Genomic DNA, 19,460 nt, shown 5'->3' on the forward strand with positions numbered 1-19,460 from the left:
TTTGTAACATCGGTTAGGAAGGAGGCGTGAACTTTCCATTAAATGCTCTTCCGCGGTGCTCTGTGATAAGACCGTAAGGACTTCTTGGGGCACTTAAAAAAAAATGGTAAGAAAAGAGGCGTGAACTTCCTAGTTAAATACTATTTATAAACTTTAGGACTTTTTGGAGCACCTAAATAGTTAATTTAAATAAAAAATCATTTTTTTTCAAGTTGAATTGAGAGTTCCGATAAATAATAAATTATTTAAACATTTATTATAATAAACATTAGTAGAAACGTCTTTAAATACGAACAAAACAAATATTAAAGCATTAAAAGAGTCTTGTTAACATTTATGATTTAATTTACACAGGTAAGAATTTAACCTAAAAAGTAAGTTATGACATTCCGAATGGATTTACACGAAATAACAAAATTTGGCCGGAATTCCGGTACATCTCTAATAAAAGTACTTATCTTGGGAAGATGTTAACTGCAACTCTTTCTGTTATATCCTATAAAGGTTACAGCTTTAAAACGCAATTTTAGTGGTTTTGAGGCCGGCTAATAGTAAGATTTTGCATTGTCGAGACCACATAGGTAGCTCTTTAATACGACTTTTGAGTTAATTAGCGAGGCTAAGGTAAGCTCATTCCTTAGGGCGTCATGCAATATTATTGATTGATTCAAATTCTCTAATATCGTAAAACATGACTAAAGTACCTAAAAATATTTAACGCAAATAACACTCGTGGTCTTCGAAGTAACTTTTCATCAATTGAATCTCACCTATTGCAAAATTAAACAGACTTGCTGACTCTAAGTGAGACTAATTTAAATTTGCCAGTTTCTTCTCAGAACTCAATATAGATGGTTACTATGATTTGACTGGCAAAGGCTTTAATAGTCACAAGCTTGGTTTGGGCGTATAGCTACCCATCCACTCACGTATGTCAAAAATATAACTTGCGCTTTGAGAGACTAATTTAAATTTAGCTGTTTCATTTTTGGCTCTCAGTATTGATGGCAACTTTCTTTTTTTCCGCGAAGACTTGGCCTTGGGCATTTACTTACGCATCAATTCACCTATTTGTCGTCAAATCAAGTTTGAATCATCTGAACATTAAATGAAATGACTGTCAAAATATGTTATCAGATCAAAAAGAACATAAAAAAACAAACAAAAAGCAAATCATTAAATATTAAATGATATCAAAAATGATGTAAAATGTTTATGTACAAAAAAGAGGTGCGTTAACTGCAGAAAAACAAATTTTATGTACAGTAATTATCTACAAAACTAACTAACAATACAAGAATATACAATAGAAAAATTTAGAAACTAAGACTAGTCCATAGGAAACGCATTCTCGATTTGATTTGTGACTTGTTGGATGTCCATAGCATTAGTTAAAGAGTAACCATTTGTAAAGCTATAATCACGACGTCCAAGTTCGGGTGATCCATGATACGAAGAAGACGGAGTAAGCGTCGGAGTTACTCCAGCAGAAGATTGAACGCTTCGATCTGATTGAGGCTAAAAATATTTAAATATTGATATAGAAATATTCAAAATCACACTAATTTAAGTAGTAACCATTTTTAAAAAGTACCTGCTCCAACAGTTGCCTAAGCCGCTGTAATTGTGCTTCGAGTTGTTTGTTATGATGTTCCAGTATTTGCATGCGAGCTTCAAGCCGAACTTTATGCTGACGAAGAAGTTGGGCTTCTGCAATTAATTCTGAATCGCTCGAACTTCGAGGATTGGATCCATTTGCACGCATATTTTTCAAACGATTATATTCAGACTCCAGTGCTCTAAAAAATAAAAAAAGATTTTACTTTCGTAAATGTCCGTGTCATCATTGTTGAAAATAAAATCACAACTTAAATTAAAAATGTAGGGAAATTAATTATTTTACCTATGTTCTTCTTCAAGATCCGAAATAATGTCATTTACACTCTGTGTAATGTCAATCTTTTCTTCGATATCTAACGATGCTAAGATAGCCGACGGACTTTTTAACTGTAAATAAAAAAATATTAATAAAAAAAATTAGTATTTTTAAACGTACTTAGAGATAATCGGTTACTATAGGCTTATATTCAAATAGAAAATAAATTTAAACAAATTAACTTTTAATTGACCTGGAAAGAAACGTAAAACGAAAACGGGTGAAAACGTAAAACGAAAGAAACGGGTGCAAGTAAAAAGTAATAAGTGATAATTTTGAATTTCTAAAATTATTTCGAACTTATGTTAATCTTCTTGTTTTAGACAACCAATATTTATTTTTTTAATCTGGTTAAAAATCTATTAATCCAGTTAAAAATTGTAATAAAAATTCAATGAATTTTAACATTTTATTTTTTAATTATAACTTGTTTTTAAAACCTTAGCTCAGCCAATAATACTCCGCCCCCTCCCCCTTAATGCATTTGCACCACATTTTAAATAAAATAATGCATACGGGGTGCCATATACAATTTAAAGACTTTTTAAAAAGGTGTGAATGGTTTTTAAAAAAGGTGTGAAAAGGAATGAAAATACACAGCATTTACACATATAAAACTATTTTAATAACTTTTGCTATCAATTTGTGAAAATACATGTATTTTCACAAATTTGACTTGCTTGCTTAGTCAATTAGTGAAAATACTTGTATTTTTAAATTATCATCTTGGAGTTAGCTTCTTTATGGCCTGAATTGCATATGGTATACAGAAAAATAGAACATACTGCAAAACTGCAATTATCTGCATTATTGCTGGATAACAGAGAGATTATAAAACTTTTATGATTCCCTTTTATACTAAGCTGGATATATAGAGAAACAATTTCTTTTACCCTTTGGGGTTGATTTCTTAAGATTTTAAATCAAATAACAATGTAATAGGGTGCACCATCAAGGTAGGACGCACCGCCTTGCACCATCAAAGTCGGATGCACTGTCGTGCACCATCAAGCCTATCTGTTACTGTATCAAAAAGGTTTGAAATAAAACTACGATCAGAACTTGACAAGTGAAGTTCCTCATAAAGATTATTCCCATAGCAGTAGTAAAAAATAACTTAATGAGCCACACCTGAAATTCTGTAATATTAAATAGATCTTAACAGCTTTACTAAGTTTGTTTCTTGTCAGTTGACATGAAACAATAAAACAATTATATTAAACTCTTTGAAATATCATAAAACATGAGAGGGTGGCAGCAGGGGTGGAGTTTAAAATTGCAGCAAAGGAGGAGTTTAAGGTTTTAAATTAAGGAACTAACTGTTTTTTATAAAATGTTTTAATAAAAAAAGAAATTTTCAGATGTTTAAATTTATTCTGTAAATTTAATAAGCAAAAAATAAATTGTTTTGACCTTATTTAACTATTGTGTGGAAAACTGCAAAAATAAAAATAAAAACAGATAACTGAAATAAAGAAAACTCTTTAAATGAAAAACTTACAGGAAGAAGTCTGGAATCTTCACTACTCAGACTTCGACACATATGTTGGATTAAACGATGTTCTTCATTACTAAATTAACAAAACATAAAATTTAAAGATTAAAATATTGTTAACCAATAGATTTACAGTAAAATATCTAAATGCTTACATGTCATCAACCATTCTATAGTTCTCTGATTCTGGTGAACTTGATCTGTCATTGCTACAGAAAATAAAATATAATTATCAAATGAAAACCCTAAATTTGATAAATACACACCCTAACACCCTTAAAGTGCATCAAACTTTGAAATCTGATTAACTTATTAAAAATATTTACTTTATAACAATGTAGATAAAAAAATGTAATAAAAACATTGAAGTAATCTCTTCTAATAAACTCAAAACAATTATCTAAGACCTTTTAAAAACTGAACTAAGATTTTTGGTTTAAAACTCACACACACAGACTTCAAGGCAGTGAACTAGTCAACTAGTTTAATGTGTCAACTTTGTTAATTTTAGCTAGTTTTATAAATCAAAAAAAGAAATTATTAAACCCTTTAGTGCCACAAATTCCAATAAAGTTTCTCTAGAGATCACAACACAAGTAAACCGAGTCAAGAAATATTTTCCATTTTTAAACTAATGCCCTTATCACAGATCAAAACAGGTTTTTCTAAATGCACTTTTTATTATCTAGCCAAAATTTGTCAACAAAAGAGCATAACCATCATGCTATTTTTAAACCAATATCTTAACAGATGTTTTTAACTTTGTTGAGTCATGTTTATATGTCAATTTGTAAACAAAATAATGGCTTTAAAATAATGTAAAAATTAATTTTAAAGTTGAAAAAAAAACTTTTGTAAAATAAACTACTATTTAGTTATAAAACTGAAAGTACCTTAAATATGAAAACTTGATATTGGGACTTGAAGGTACTGATGGTCTATAAAACAAAACATTTGTTAAACCTTTTGATAAATTTTAAAAAAAAGTATTATTAAAAAGAGCAGTACATACGTTTCAATACTGCTGCCCTCCATAATAGTTTGAACAGGTAAATAACCAAGTTTTTTAGGAGGTCGACTTCTATATCTTCGGGATTTAAACTTGTTTTTCATCAGTTTAACGAAATCACTCATATCTTCACCAGCTGTTGTCTATTAAAAATAAAACTATAATTGCACAAACCAATTAAACTATTAAAATTGCAATTTAAAATTAAAATCAATAAAATTGACCTAACTAACTAATAAAGCAACAAAAGAGAAAAAACAAGATAATAATAATAAAAAAAGTATCACCACCTACCGCTAAACTGTACTGATGCATAGGGTGAGTGAGCCGATGACTTTTTGAAACACGCCCAGACCAAAAGCAATTCTTAATTTGAAAACAAAATTATAAAAAAACTAAGCAGAATTTTGCATGAACTTTTTTTCAATGATTTTTTTATCATGGATTTATTTAACGGATGGCATTTCTAATTTTGTGTATAGATTTTCTAATACTTTTATTAGTTTTTAGAAATACCACTTTAAATCAATTTAATAAACAGTAACAATTTAAATTATTTATTAAAATGAAAAATTTACTAATACTTTTTATAAAAATTTTAGTAATATACCTGACAAAGATCATAGTTAAAACACTTTAAACAACGATATCTAAACCCAACAATAGGAAAGTCTTTGCAAATACCACATTTTGCATCGTGTTTGGCAGTTTCTGCTGCTGCAAGTCTATGTAAAACTGTCATCCACACTAGTGACTGAGGTTCTGCTGAAGTCCATTCTAAGAAGTTATTAACTTCAATGACAGTTGGATTTTTAGCCTAAAAAAGTAAGATTTAACAACAGAAGAATATTTTTTTTCTTCTTCTATAACTTAAGTTATTGTAAGAGTTGTCATTTTAAAATTTTTTTAAATTATTGAAACACTTGATAATACTAAACTTAAAAAAAATGCATTATGGATAAACTTAATGAAATTGATAAAATGTCTAGTTACCTTTTCAAAACAACTTCTTGCACTTGGCTCTATATTGCTTCCACCAAAAGCAGCAATTTCACCAAGTTGTCGTGGAATCTAAAATACAAAATTCTGTCTTGTTTTGTTTTACAAGAAAAAAAAAAAAATTAAACGTTATTAGAAGTTTTTAAAATCATTTTTTGAAAAATCATTGGCAACCTAAAAGTAAATAGTGTGAATTATCGACCTAAGTTTAGGCACACCATTTGACAATACATTACAGAATCTATTATTAAGCAAGTTATTTTGTCTACCATACTCTTATTCTACTTTAAATTAAAACAAAAATTATCTGATTTAGACATTTTTTTATTTTTGTGTTTTGGTTTGTTTAATTTGATGCAAAATTCATAAAGGTTATATAGCTTCGTATTTTTTTATTGTATTTTTTACTATATGATGTTGCACAATTTATACTAAAAAGATACTATTAAAAGATATTGCATAATTTATACTAAAAAGATACTATTAAAAGATATTGCATAATTTATACTAAAAAGATACTATTAAAGATATTGCATAATTTATACTAAAAAGATACTATTAAAAGATATTGCATAGTTTATACTAAAAAGATACTATTAAAAGATATTGCATAATTTATACTAAAAAGCAGTAAAAAAGGGAGAAAAAAAATTATAAAAGGATCAAGCCAATGTTGTAGTGGTTACTTTAAGATTAAAAACTAATGAAAATCAAATTAAATATTCAAAAAATTGAAACCTGAACACAGTCATGTAACAGAAGTCCTAACTTCTTAGAATCTGCATGGCCTGAAGAATCAGCTATTTGTTCAAATAAATCTAGATAAAAAATTAATTTTAGTCAAAAATAAAATTAAAAAATGTTAACAAATAAGAAGAATTTAAGACAAAAAAAATCTTACATTTCCATTTGTTTTCTAGTTTAGCTCGACATAACAAGACAATGGCAATCTTGAATGATAAAACACGAAGCTTTCCAATACGACCACTAATAAAAATGTCATAAAACAAATTTATTAAATAATTAAACAAATTTAATTAAATTCTGGCTTATTTAACTGTTTCTCCTACAGTAGGTTCAACTGGATTTAAAAGAAAAACAATGAAAAATAGGATAGTTGTGGGATTCGAACCACGGTCATTCCGTGTCTGAAGTAAATGCCTTATCCAAATAAGTTAAATGTGTGTGACGAACAACTGATGAACAAATTAATGTAATTATATAATTAAAAAATTGATGTAGAAAGTAAAGCCTAATTTGAAGATATGTGTGTAAGCATAAATGAACTTGAGTGTGTATAAATATATACGCATGCATTACATAGATGTATTCATATAGGGACAATTTACACTTGTTACATTAAAATTATGCAAATATATTTTACAAACAGATAGCAATTTATATTTTCGCTTTCGTCTTTTTAATGTTGATTTAAAACAGTTTTTTTTTTTTTTGCTTTGCTTTATCCAATTTTGTTGCTGAAAATAAAAACAGTACACAAATTATTTAAATTGTTAACTTTTTTCTATTTAAATTTATTTTCCTATTTTGTTAGTTTTGTTATTTTTGTTTTCTTATTTTGTAAGTTTTGCTTTCTTTGTTTTTGCCGCCAAGTATTAGAAGGTTTATAAAACTTGTAAATAGCCATGACCAAGTTGTCTAAATATTTTCTAAAATATGTCTAAAAATATTTTCATGGACAAATGAGACAGAAAATTTGTAATTAAACGTAAACGTGACATAAACCAACCAGAATCAATCTTCGGTATCAAAAGAGGAGATAAGGAACTTATTTTTGTGCCTGCACTTCGAGATTATATCGCTTCTTGTATTTAGTAGGTTTTCTCCTTTATACATCAAAATTTGGAACTTCTCATTCAAGCAAAGGTTACAAACTCTTGGTGTTGGGTTGTATGGTCTGCATTTTTTAAGTCTGTGGTTAACTGGAAAGTGGGAAAGTGGAGGTTGATGAGGTTCAAACGAACCTCATCGACCTCCACTTTCCAGTTAACCACAGACTTTGTAAAATATTTAATAGAAACACAATCAAAATAAGTTATTTATGCATGCCAAACATAAAATCCATTATTAACTCTCACAACAAAAGCATTTTACATAAGGAGGCAAAAACTAATAAAATGAAATGCAACTGCATTGAAAAAACCAAATGTCCCATGAACAACCATTGCCTTTCCAACAACATTGTTTATCAGGCCACCATCTATTCAAATAATCCGGAATATAAAGAAAAAGTGTATTTTGGAATTAGCGAAACACCTTTTAAAGTTCAGTATGCAAACCACTTAAAATCTTTTAATGCAGTTAGGTACAAGAATGATACAGAGCTATCAAAAGAAGTATGGAAATTAAAAGAAAATAACTTTACACCTTTTGTCAGATGGAGGATTGTTAAAAAATGCAAACCATACAACCCAACATCAAGAGTTTGTAACCTTTGTTTGAACGAGAAGTTCCAAATTTTGCGTATAAAATAGCGTATTTATGTAACAAATTGTTATCCTATTTTTGATATAATAATTTAGTGTTAATAATTAGTCTAAATAAGAAAAAAAAAAACTTAAAATAATGAAAGAAAAGATTGCTCCTCCATGCCAAACTCTCAGTTAATGTAGCAGCACTCCCTTGCGGCAGCAGGCTATAAGATAGGCAATGTATGTACTGAAACCCCTGGCAGCAGTCTATTTCAATGTGATGTCAGAGTGCTTATCTAAACATGCATTCATAGTCATAAACACACAAAGGGTTTGGCAGCAATGGTAACTTCTGCCTGTTCTCACCTGTTAAATCCTACTTTTGTGTAAGTCAGTGTATATGGGTAGAAAAATTCTCTCACTTTTTTGTTAAAAATAATTTAATTAAAAAAAAAAAATACAACTTAACCCTCTAAATGTATCAGACTCATTCAAGGTTTAATTACAAAAGTGTTTTAATATGATACGTTACTCTCTTGTTTGGAGAGAGCAACAAATTATTAACACATTTATAACTTGTAAATGCATTATATAAATATAACGCATAACTCTTTACATATGACATATTTACAACTTGTCACATTTGACACATAACTACCTAACTCCTAATTGATTGTGAATCACTAATTGACTACTTTACAATACTTTTTTAAATAAAAATTAGACTTTTTTTTAGCAACTTTCAATGTTTATTTTTTAGTTAGAAAAGTTGTATGCTGCAAACAAAAAAAAGGCAAAAGTAATAATAAAAGATTTCATTAATATTAAAAAATAAAATAAAATAAAACAGAATAACATTTGATTGAAATTTTTTTGGCTAAAAGAAAACAAGAGTTAAATAAAGTATGAATAATAAAACAAATAAAAACTACTATTTATAGTTTAAAAAACATAAAAGGAAGACATACCTATCGAAAACATTAAGTAACCAATTTAAAGTCAAATCAACACATTGTGGAACAACAATAGCTTCTTTTCTTGTTGGATCAATATTACCAAACATTGTCAACAGAACTGCAACCATTTCTCCAACATCAATTAAACTGTCATTATTTGCTGTAATGTCATGACGCTGAAAGGCTTTAATTGCAACATTGTCCATATCCACAAGATCAACTTGAAATGTTTGAAATCATTATTATAATGCATTTTTATAAATAAAAATTTCATTTACAATTACAACTTATAAACAAAAAGTTATTGACAGTACAAGAACTTATGACAATAGTACAAGAGTTTATGACAACAGTACAAGAGCTTACAACAACAGTACAAGAAGTTATGACAACAGTTCAATAATTTAGGACAAGAAAACACAAACTTACGACAACAAGCTTTTTGTATACATCTCAGCTTCATAGAAGTTCGATATGCAGCAAATTTTACATCATTTAACTCAGCTAAAAATAAAGTACTTTTTTAAAACAGTAGAAGAATTTAAAAAACTCACAACACAACCTTCTAGAGGATTAAACCTTTAACATCTCCTTGACACCCAACTCAATTTTGTCAAATGTAAGTTTGTGTATATTGATGTTTATATTATGTGTTATTATAATGTTATATTGATGTGTATATTAAGTTATTGATGAAAATGAATTTGTGTTAAGTAGATTTACATCATTTTGAGTTTAGAGCCTGAAATTAAGATTATCAAGAAAGATTAGAGTCATTTCATCAACCTTCAAAATTCCGAGGACTGTTTCATATAAAATCATTGTGCTTCTTAGAATTGCCTATGGATACCAACTTTTCAAAATTTCCTTTAAATTTTGACCAACCACAGATTTTACATACAAAATCCAAACCTGAAAAATTTCAGCTTAATTGACTAATTCATTTAAAGTCATGAGCGAATCAAATTTGACAAAAATTAAGTATCTACATTAAGTATCTGGAAATTAGATTAGATTTTTTTGACTTTTGATCACAACTCTGTAAATAAAAATCACCTGAAATTTGGCAACTTAAAAAACTTAAGATCAAACCTAGTCAAAAACTTTTACTAACTTAATGAATAAATTCATAATTAAACTAACTACAGAAAAAGTTGCTAAAGAAAAAAGTTGTTCAGACCTTGATAAGACAATTTTAAACAAGAGTGCTTAATATATAGAGTAATGTTTTTTAATGTTGGTAAACATGAAAATTAAAATTTATGGAATGTTTTCCAGAGTTAAAAAACTAAAAACAAGTATGAAAAACATAAGCAGCATCAGTATTGGATAAAGATAAAAGATATCAGAAACCAAACCTAAGTGCATAAACTGTAATGATAGACAAGCTTTTAGATCTAGTATGGAAAAAAATGAAAACAAATGTGAAGGAAGGAAAGTTTCACTAACATTACTAACAAAAACTCCTGAAAATTGGTCAATAAAAAATTTTTGCAAGGCTTTTTTAGTTTTAAAACATTTTGTAAACATCTTTAAGAGAGCCCGAAAAATGAAAAAGGCATACTTACTAAACTTGGAGCTGAATGAATAAGGCATACTTATTAAACTTGGAGCTAAAAAAGAACAACTTTTGTTGTTATCAAAATTTATGAATGTATGAATGTGCACAGAAACAAAATGTAAAAGTACGAAAATAAAAACACTTAATATTAGTTTAAAGTAAATTTTTCTGAAGCATAAGAATTTATACATAGAACACAAAGTTGAATTTAGAAAGTCAAGTGAACTTAGGCCAAAGTTGTTAATCATAGTTAAAAATAGTGAAAGCCATTTTGTTAGAGTATGTTCTTACTATCAGAATGTCATATGTGTGCTGCTCTATCTAAGGGTGATTTGAAATATTACAAAGATTTAATGAAAGTATGTGTTAGTAATATAGTCAAAGCTGCATGTTCCATCTATATTCTCACTGCCCTGGTAAAGTAAATTTGAAGACTTGAAAAATGTGTTTGCAAAAAATAACTTTTATGACAAAATGGGTTTGTATGTAGATTAATGTTGTTACTGTACATTTAACAAAATGAGAGTTGCGGAACTGTAGTTCCATGACTTTAAGAGCAGAGTAAAATACAAATAAAATTTGTTATAGAATAATAATAACAATGATAAATGATACGATTGTTAGTTTTTGATTTTTTAGAGTTTTTCTCATATTTAAGTTTAGAAGCATTTCTTGATCAAGCCATTATTTTTGAAAATATTGATATTAACAGCATTAACAATTTCATTTGTTGGGCTCTTTCATTTATTCACTATCCTATTTGTAAAGAAATGCCTTCTTGCTTCTGATATACAAATATTTTGTTTGCGCAACTGTTTATTATGACCTCTTTTTTTGTATATAAATTGTTTATTTGTGTAATTGTTTATTAAATCTCCAATTTACTTTATGAATATCTTTTTTTTATTTATAGTATTCTATTTGTTATAACTTTTAAATAATTCAACTATCGACTAAATTGACTAATATATTTAGTTGACTAAAATTGACTAATATATTTAGTTGACTAAAATTGACTAATATATTTAGTTGACTAAAATTGACTAATATATTTAGTTGACTAAAATTGACTAATATATTTAGTTGACTAAAATTGACTAATATATTTAGTTGACTAAAATTGACTAATATATTTAGTTGACTAAAATTGACTAATATATTTAGTTGACTAAAATTGACTAATATATTTAGTTGACTAAAATTGACTAATATATTTAGTTGACTAAAATATATTTTTGAAATCAACTAAGTAGACTAAAAGTCGAGTTAAAATATGGGAATAGTTTTTTTTTGAAATAAATTGTAATAAAAATAATAAAATAATTTAAATTCGCTTTCTTTTTTTTAATATCATATCATTTAAATAATAATGGAACAAAACAATATGAGAAAAGGGCTGCTCTGACAACGGAACAATTTATTCCTAGATGCAATTGATTTAGAGACCGCCTTAAATATTTGCTAAATATTAAAAAGTCTATACAATCATATTTAAAATGTGATTGTATTGTAGACATTTAGATTTTGGAGTTTCACAATTTAATTTAACTCTAGAGGCCCGAGCCAGCTTGAAATGATCCTGTATGAAATGAAAATCAAAAGTATAGAGTAAACAAAAAAAAAAAATTACTGACATAACCAAACGTTTAATTAGGCATAAATAATGCTAATGAATATAATGCAATGAATTAGACAAAACTTTAAGAGAGTTAACAAAAAACTTGGTAATAGTCATAACAGTATATATATATATATATATATATATATATATATATATATATATATATATATATGAACATATATATATATATATATATATATATATATATATATATATGAACATATATATATATATATATATATATATATATATATATATATATATATATATATATATATATATATATATATATATATATATATATATATATATATATATATATATATATTTATATACACACACAAACATATTTTAAAGAAAAACATATTTTTTAATCTTGACATATTTCTTAGAAAGATTAAAGATTGAAAGTTAAATCAATTAAAAAGTTAAATCAAAAATATATAAAGATTTTAAGATTTTTACTCAACTAAATTATATACTCAACTAAATATAATACTTGACTTAGTCGTTTAGTAGGAAACCCATAGTCAATGAAATCAACTACTAGATTTTTTAAAGTTGACTAGTTTCCACTTTCACTCAATTCAAAGTCAAAGTTGATAACAACACTAATTCTCTTATAATAATAGTTATTTTATAGTATTCTATTATATTTCTCTTTGTTTTTCTTGTTGTAAATGTTTTTCTTGTTGTAAAAGTTTTTCTTGTTGTAAACCAAAGTTGTAAACCTGAACTCTTTTAGTCACTGTTCATAGCACATACCTTTTAATGACATAAATCTTGTTGCACTTTTTAACTTTGTCTTTTTTTTTCATAATAAGGATTCCAAATAAGTGAAGCATATTCCTAATGGGGACAAACTAATGAACAATAGAGCAGTCTCATTAATTTTTTATCTATGTATCTAAAACAATGCCTCATTTGACTTAACATTCTCTTATTGTACTCTCCATTACTTTGCACACGACAGAGGTCAGTGACACAGGACAATAGTTTACCGCTTTAAGTTTGTCTCTATTTTTGTAATTATGCCACTGAAGTAAGATCAATTAAAAATAATCGCCAATGGATATGATCTGAACTGCATTTGTCACAGTTCAATTAGTATTAATGAATTTATTGAAACTCTAAATTTGTATGATGTTTGTCACTACTAATTTATTAAAAAAACACAATCCTCCTCCTCCTCCATATATTCTCCTACATATCAGAGGCAAAGCAAACATAAGATCAACACACTAATTCTTATAAATTTTGAAAAAAAACTATAGTTTTCTTGTGCAAATGAGTTGAGCAATTTCGCACCTGTTTGTTTATTATAAGGATGGAAAATATCAACTAAAATGTAACTGTTATTGTATAATTTTTGATCATTTTAATCATAACTAAGCAGCAGCTTATTTTCTCACAAAGTAACTCCTTATGGTCAAAATCAAATGCATAGCTGAGTCAGTGTTAAGTTCCGTTTGACAAAGTAATATTTCTAGTAAGTGTTCCATACATTTAGGGTAGAAACGTTTGTAACTACAGTTTTGCTTATAATGTGGAAAACACTATTATAAATTATGTAAATCAGAGATAACAGTATAGTGCACTTGTGTTTCAGGTGTAGAAACACCTGTTATTTCTGCTGATTTTTTTTTACTTTTTATTTTCACTTACTTGTAATAAAATATAACTAAGCGCTCTTTTTATACTAATTTTAAACAACAAAAGCATCACACCTAAAGGGTTACAATTAAGTCATAAGATAGAGTATAGGACTTCTTCTTTTTATGTTGATTTTCTATATATAGAATCCCCATGGTTCAAAGTTTAATAATTTATTTCAACTGCTTACGTTTAATTCTATACTCCTAAAGTTGTTTTTTTAAAAAAAAGTGATTTTCTAACAAACAACTGTACTTGTTTAATTAAAATTTAATGCCATATTTTAATTTTTACCCTAAGTGTTTACCGTAAGTACACAAAAATAACAAAATATTGGCACTACTTGTCAGTAGGTACATCTAAGATTGAAAAAACTTTCCTAATTTTGAGGTAAAATAACTTAGAAAATGTTCAAAATCAGTCAAACTATTTGAGTAAAAAAGTATTTCTATACAAAATTACAAATGATCATTGTATTAATTTATGTTATTGTTCATCAAAAATCAAAAAATTCTGCTACAATTAAAAAAGGTTAGCGTGATACCAACACCTGGAATAAAACATGGTAGTTTTCTTTTAAATCATTGAAATGGGATTCAGTACTATCTGAATTTTCTTATAAATCTGTATCAACCATACATTTATAAACATGTAACAATCTCACATTTGTAAATGTGTATTAATCACACATTTGTAAATGAGTATCAATCACAAATTTATAAATACAGAATTATATTACAGACCAACTCTCATGTCAATTGGTATTACAAGGTAATACCATATAACAATTACAGTAAAACGAAAAAATCTGAAAAAATAAAAAAATTCAAAAAAAATCTTATTCGCATAAAAACTATACCTAAGGTGTTGTACAACTCTGTCATTTTAGGATGATCCCATTGAGTTACCTTTGTGGTATGACTAGAAGTGAAGTATGTATATTTTATATTTTATATATATATACATGTAACATATATTAAAAAAAATTGAATAAAATATTATATGTACTAATTTAGTTAAATATAATAAGCATTTAGATCATACTTAATATAATATGGCACTTTGTTTAAAGAGCAACTTCGTTCCCATGGTGGTGAGACACTTCCTAATTAAAAAAATTTATTATCAAGTATATAAGTATAAGAAAAACCAATCAAACAAAAAAATAATTAAATAAAAATAATACTAAAAATAATTACAAATGAAACAATGTTTAATATAAACTAAACCTTGAAGCTGTGACTGTTTGTCTTGGTCATTATTTAAAATATTATTCAATGTATTGTGTCTTTCTTCACATTCTGATTGTAATTTACTCCATCTTTTTAGAAATTCATCAACTTGCTTTTGTTTTTGTCCTAAATCCACTCCATAACTAACCTTTAAAGCTTTAACCTTACCATTAATACTATCAATGTATGGCTCAAGTGAAGTGACATTGTCATTGAAAACCTAAAATAAATTTTAATTTGATGACACATAGAATATATAAATCAAATCTATTTTTTTTAATTTTCAAATATTTTTTATCAAAATATTACTTTAGTTTCTTCCAAAGCTTTGTTTACATTCTCGCAATTAAAATCTGAAGTTGGATTCCAAAGATTTTTACGATTTTCTGCATCTTTGAGACGGTTGTTAAGATCATCTATTTCTTTAACAAGCTTATTCACAAGCTTAAAAAAATTATTTATCCAATTACATTTTAACTTTTATATAATTAATTTCATTAAATATCTTTTTACATACAATAAGATTATATATTTTACACTTATAATAAAAGTTTATTGTAATTATTAAATTTATTAAACTAAAATCTGAGACAAATTAAAAAATTAACTATGATAATTAATTATACCAATTAATAGATAACATTATTTTTGACACTCCATAACAAATATCAATTTCAATGTTTGGAAATTGATATTATTGAAAACTATGAATTTTCTTAAGGAAAGTTTGTTTTTTGTTGATACAATTTTCTGCAATAAATATATATATATATATATATATATATATATATATATATATATATATATATATATATATATATATATATATATATATATATATATATATATATATATATATATATATATATATATATATATATAGTAATATATATAGTAATATATATTTTATATTATTGTAATATAAAATGTTCATTAGAGATGTGACTTTTTGGTAAATTTTTGGTATCTCCAGTTTTCAATATAAAAAACAGATGAACTTTGGTTTGAAAGTAACTAAAAATTCATTGATTTTATTTAATTTTTAAAAAAGGTCACCCACCATGACCCTTGATTACATACTTGGCATACATGGCTTCCTATATATCAGTGAATTTTTTTTCTTTTTTAAAAGTATATCAACCCGGTTCTCAAAAGAACCAGAGTTTTATAGTAATTTCAAAATTCATAATCATAAACCAATGACTTTTCAGTTAGTTTCAAACCAAATTTCATCTGTTTTTTATATTGGAACCTGGAGTTACCAAAAAGTTACATCCCTAATGTTCATATGTAAGATTTTATTTTCACTATATTATTAATAGGGTAAAATAATATTATTAATTGTTTTTGAAACCTATATTTTAAAACTCGACAATAAAGGAAAAAAAAATTATTTAAAAAATTTATTGTCACATTTAAATTTATTTTGCTAAGAAAGAGTTCAGTTAAGATTGCAAATTTAGTAACGAGTGCAAAACTTAAATACATTATCGTATCATGTTACCAATTACGTTTCATCCGCAAAGGTTCCGAAACCGGTAGCGGGTCGTTAAAGCAAAAAGGTTGTAAAGCGAACTTTTTTTTTTTTTTATAAAACAGCCTGGTTGTTTTTAAAACGTTGCATTAAATTAACTTTTTATTAATAATTTCAAATAATATTTTATCAGCAAATTTATATTATTAATTTTACCACTTTAAGTATATTAAAATATATATTAAATTTGTTTTTATTATCTTCTTTTTTTTCAATGAGTTATGAAAATGCTGATAAAAACCAGTAACTTTTATGCTTTAATGACCCTGAACCCCAAAACCAATTTCTTTGCTATTTTATGCGCATTTATCCAAAATTAACCGATTCAGCCAGGCGGGAGGGTTGTTATAAACCTCTCTCACAATTTATTGCAGATATCAAATTATTAATTTATTATAACACTGCCTTTTATTACCAAATACGAACAAAACATTCAATCAACACAGCGCTTGATTTTAGAGGTCTAAGTTTAATAAAAAATAATTTAAGGGAAAAATTAATCCCATGTAGGGAAACTAGTTTAACATAGGAACTATATAAAGAAAATAATGCATTGTAAAAAAAAAAAAAAAAAGCAGTAGCGGCAAAAGTATTAGCAGTAGCGGCAAAAGTATTTTTTTTTTTTTTTAAAAAAAACAAAAGTATTTTTTTTAAAATAAAAAAAAAAAAACTTTTGCCGCTACTGCTAATACTATTTTTTAATCCATCATGAATGAGAACGTAGAAAGCTTAAAAATATATGAAATGGTCAAATAATAATCCTCTCATGAAGCGGTGTAAAATAAAATTACTTCTTGGCTTTTTGCGGTTTTTTGGAGACTTGAAAAAACTAATGAGTTTTTTAAAAATGTTTTAGCTTGTGACGTTGTTATGGTTTTTTTTTCAAAGGAAGAAGTAACGATGGTAACGAGGTAACGTTACTATGTTTTTTTGATGAATGTCTTTGAAATACGTTTTCTGAATTGATACGGTTGCTTTTTAAACTACCGTTATTATTATTTTTTTCTTATTTATTTTATAAATCAACATTTTAATTTATTTACTATAGATACTGATTCAGGCCCGTAGAAACCGGGGAAGGAGGAGGGGGAGATGCAGAAGGGACGTTTGCCCCCCGCCAATTATTTTTTAAATAAATAATTTTAAAAAAATTGACGAAAAAATGGCTTAAAAAAAAAATCCTTAAAACTATTTGCATATATCTTCATATTTGTCATTTGAAAAAAAAATTTCACAGACTGTTTGTATCTTTTAATCTTTATTTCTCCACATATATGCCCCCTTTGCCAATTAATCCAACTTGATTTAATTTCATATAAATTTTTTGTACACTTTCTGGTCTTGATAAACGACAGTACGATAAAATTTGTCGAGAACACCATTCCGTTTTGATATTTTCAAAGTACAAAGCAGAAACGCAAGAACATTATAAGCTTCTTTCTCTTTTTAAACCCGATCAAATCACATACAATATTTGTGTAGAGAACTATATGAGTAAATCCATAACAATATGAGTAATTCCCATTGTCCTGATATAAGTTACATATATTATAAAGACACTGCTCATAAAATGTTCCTGTGGCAACTACATTAAAATATTTTACCGGTGTTTGCGAAATATTTCTGCATGTAATATTTTGTAACACGTAATAAATTGTGACGTATTTGGTAATGGAATGCAAATTGTTATCATAATAAATTGTGACATGTTGCAATGGTAAATAGTGACGTTTTGCTGTTTTAAAACCTAACGTGTTCGTAATCTTTTATGAATTTTTATATATTGTAAATTAATGAAATGTTACATGAAGAATAGAGAACAAATATTTTTATTTTTTTACTAAATTAGAAAGAGATAAGTTAAAATTCTAAAAATTTATAGAAACGTGAGACTGAGGCTTAAATGGCTTTTGATATAAGTATAATTTTGTATGTTTTTTGTCACGAAGTAAATAACTTTTCAAAATTATTAACCGCACACATAGTATCTAATTATATCTTACAAATATCTAATTATATCTAACGTCATTTTACTGCAAAACCTTTATCGATAATACAATTTTTGTTGACAACATGCTGCGACCAAAATGATCTCGTAATTATAAATTTCTTTTGATCCAAATGATCTTATAATGCGCGCTGTCTACATTCATAAACACAAAATAATAAAAAAGAAAAGTGTTTTGTTATATAATATTATATATAAATACATATATTATATATAAATACTAATATATTATATATAAATACTAATATATATACAAATACTAATATATATATATATATATATATATATATATATATATATATATATATATATATATATATATATATATATATATAATTTAACACTTTTAATATATATATAAAAAGTTCCTATAATATTTGTTGACGCCATACATTAACTTTTCCACCAAAAGCATGCATATAAAATCTCATTTTTTTATATCAGTTTAATTTTTTGTCAACAACTAATAAAATGAAAGTTTTTTATAAAATTCTTGAACTAATCCTCATTATTCAATATTTAATTTAACACCAGATATATATTTCAAAATGATCATTTTAACACCAGATATATATTTCAAAATGGTCATTTTAAGAAGCTGTTTTACTGATGACGTTTTTTCAGATTACAAACTCCCGGGCGTATATTAAAACTGGTAAAAAAACTAAATTCTTCCTATTAAAAAGCTTTACTTAAACTTCTTTACTTTTTTTTACATTTTTAAACATAAAAACAATTATTTCCAAGCCTCCTAGTATTCTATTTTTCAAAAACCACTTTTGGACAGAATTTTTAATTTGAAATTTTAATTGAAATTTTTATTGAATTAAATTAAATTATTAATTTCATTAAACACATTAAAGTCTTATTATTAATACTGTTTATATTATTTTATTAATATTATTTAATTTAATGATTTTAGGTAATTTTTTGAATATAATTATTTTAAGTTATTTGTTTCGCAAATTATTGTTGGTGATGGTAGATGTGATATTTTTAGATTCAAAAGACCATGAAATATCAT

The 19,460-nt window shown here is 26.1% G+C and overlaps 1 protein-coding gene across 6 annotated transcripts in view; it reads right to left on the minus strand.

The window, feature by feature from the left end:
* Positions 1 to 1,254: 1,254 nt before the first annotated feature.
* Positions 1,255 to 19,460, minus strand: part of LOC136071803 (utrophin-like) — a 78,772-nt gene continuing 60,566 nt past the window's right edge. For all 6 annotated transcript variants that reach the window (XM_065797136.1, XM_065797137.1, XM_065797139.1 and 3 more), the window contains 18 exons: positions 15,204 to 15,338; positions 14,892 to 15,114; positions 14,707 to 14,767; positions 14,522 to 14,583; positions 9,257 to 9,331; positions 8,840 to 9,047; positions 6,341 to 6,426; positions 6,178 to 6,257; positions 5,434 to 5,511; positions 5,051 to 5,257; positions 4,735 to 4,806; positions 4,444 to 4,583; positions 4,325 to 4,369; positions 3,587 to 3,640; positions 3,438 to 3,507; positions 1,904 to 2,007; positions 1,595 to 1,799; positions 1,255 to 1,518 (listed from right to left, as the gene is read on the minus strand). In XM_065797136.1, the coding sequence (XP_065653208.1) occupies positions 1,330 to 1,518; positions 1,595 to 1,799; positions 1,904 to 2,007; positions 3,438 to 3,507; positions 3,587 to 3,640; positions 4,325 to 4,369; positions 4,444 to 4,583; positions 4,735 to 4,806; positions 5,051 to 5,257; positions 5,434 to 5,511; positions 6,178 to 6,257; positions 6,341 to 6,426; positions 8,840 to 9,047; positions 9,257 to 9,331; positions 14,522 to 14,583; positions 14,707 to 14,767; positions 14,892 to 15,114; positions 15,204 to 15,338 (2,094 nt within the window). In that variant the 3' untranslated portion in view covers positions 1,255 to 1,329. The remainder of the gene's footprint in view (positions 1,519 to 1,594; positions 1,800 to 1,903; positions 2,008 to 3,437; positions 3,508 to 3,586; positions 3,641 to 4,324; positions 4,370 to 4,443; positions 4,584 to 4,734; positions 4,807 to 5,050; positions 5,258 to 5,433; positions 5,512 to 6,177; positions 6,258 to 6,340; positions 6,427 to 8,839; positions 9,048 to 9,256; positions 9,332 to 14,521; positions 14,584 to 14,706; positions 14,768 to 14,891; positions 15,115 to 15,203; positions 15,339 to 19,460) is intronic.

The sequence above is a fragment of the Hydra vulgaris genome, chromosome 05 (genome assembly GCF_038396675.1).
Source record: "Hydra vulgaris chromosome 05, alternate assembly HydraT2T_AEP".
In the NCBI taxonomy this organism is placed as follows: Eukaryota; Metazoa; Cnidaria; class Hydrozoa; order Anthoathecata; family Hydridae; genus Hydra; species Hydra vulgaris.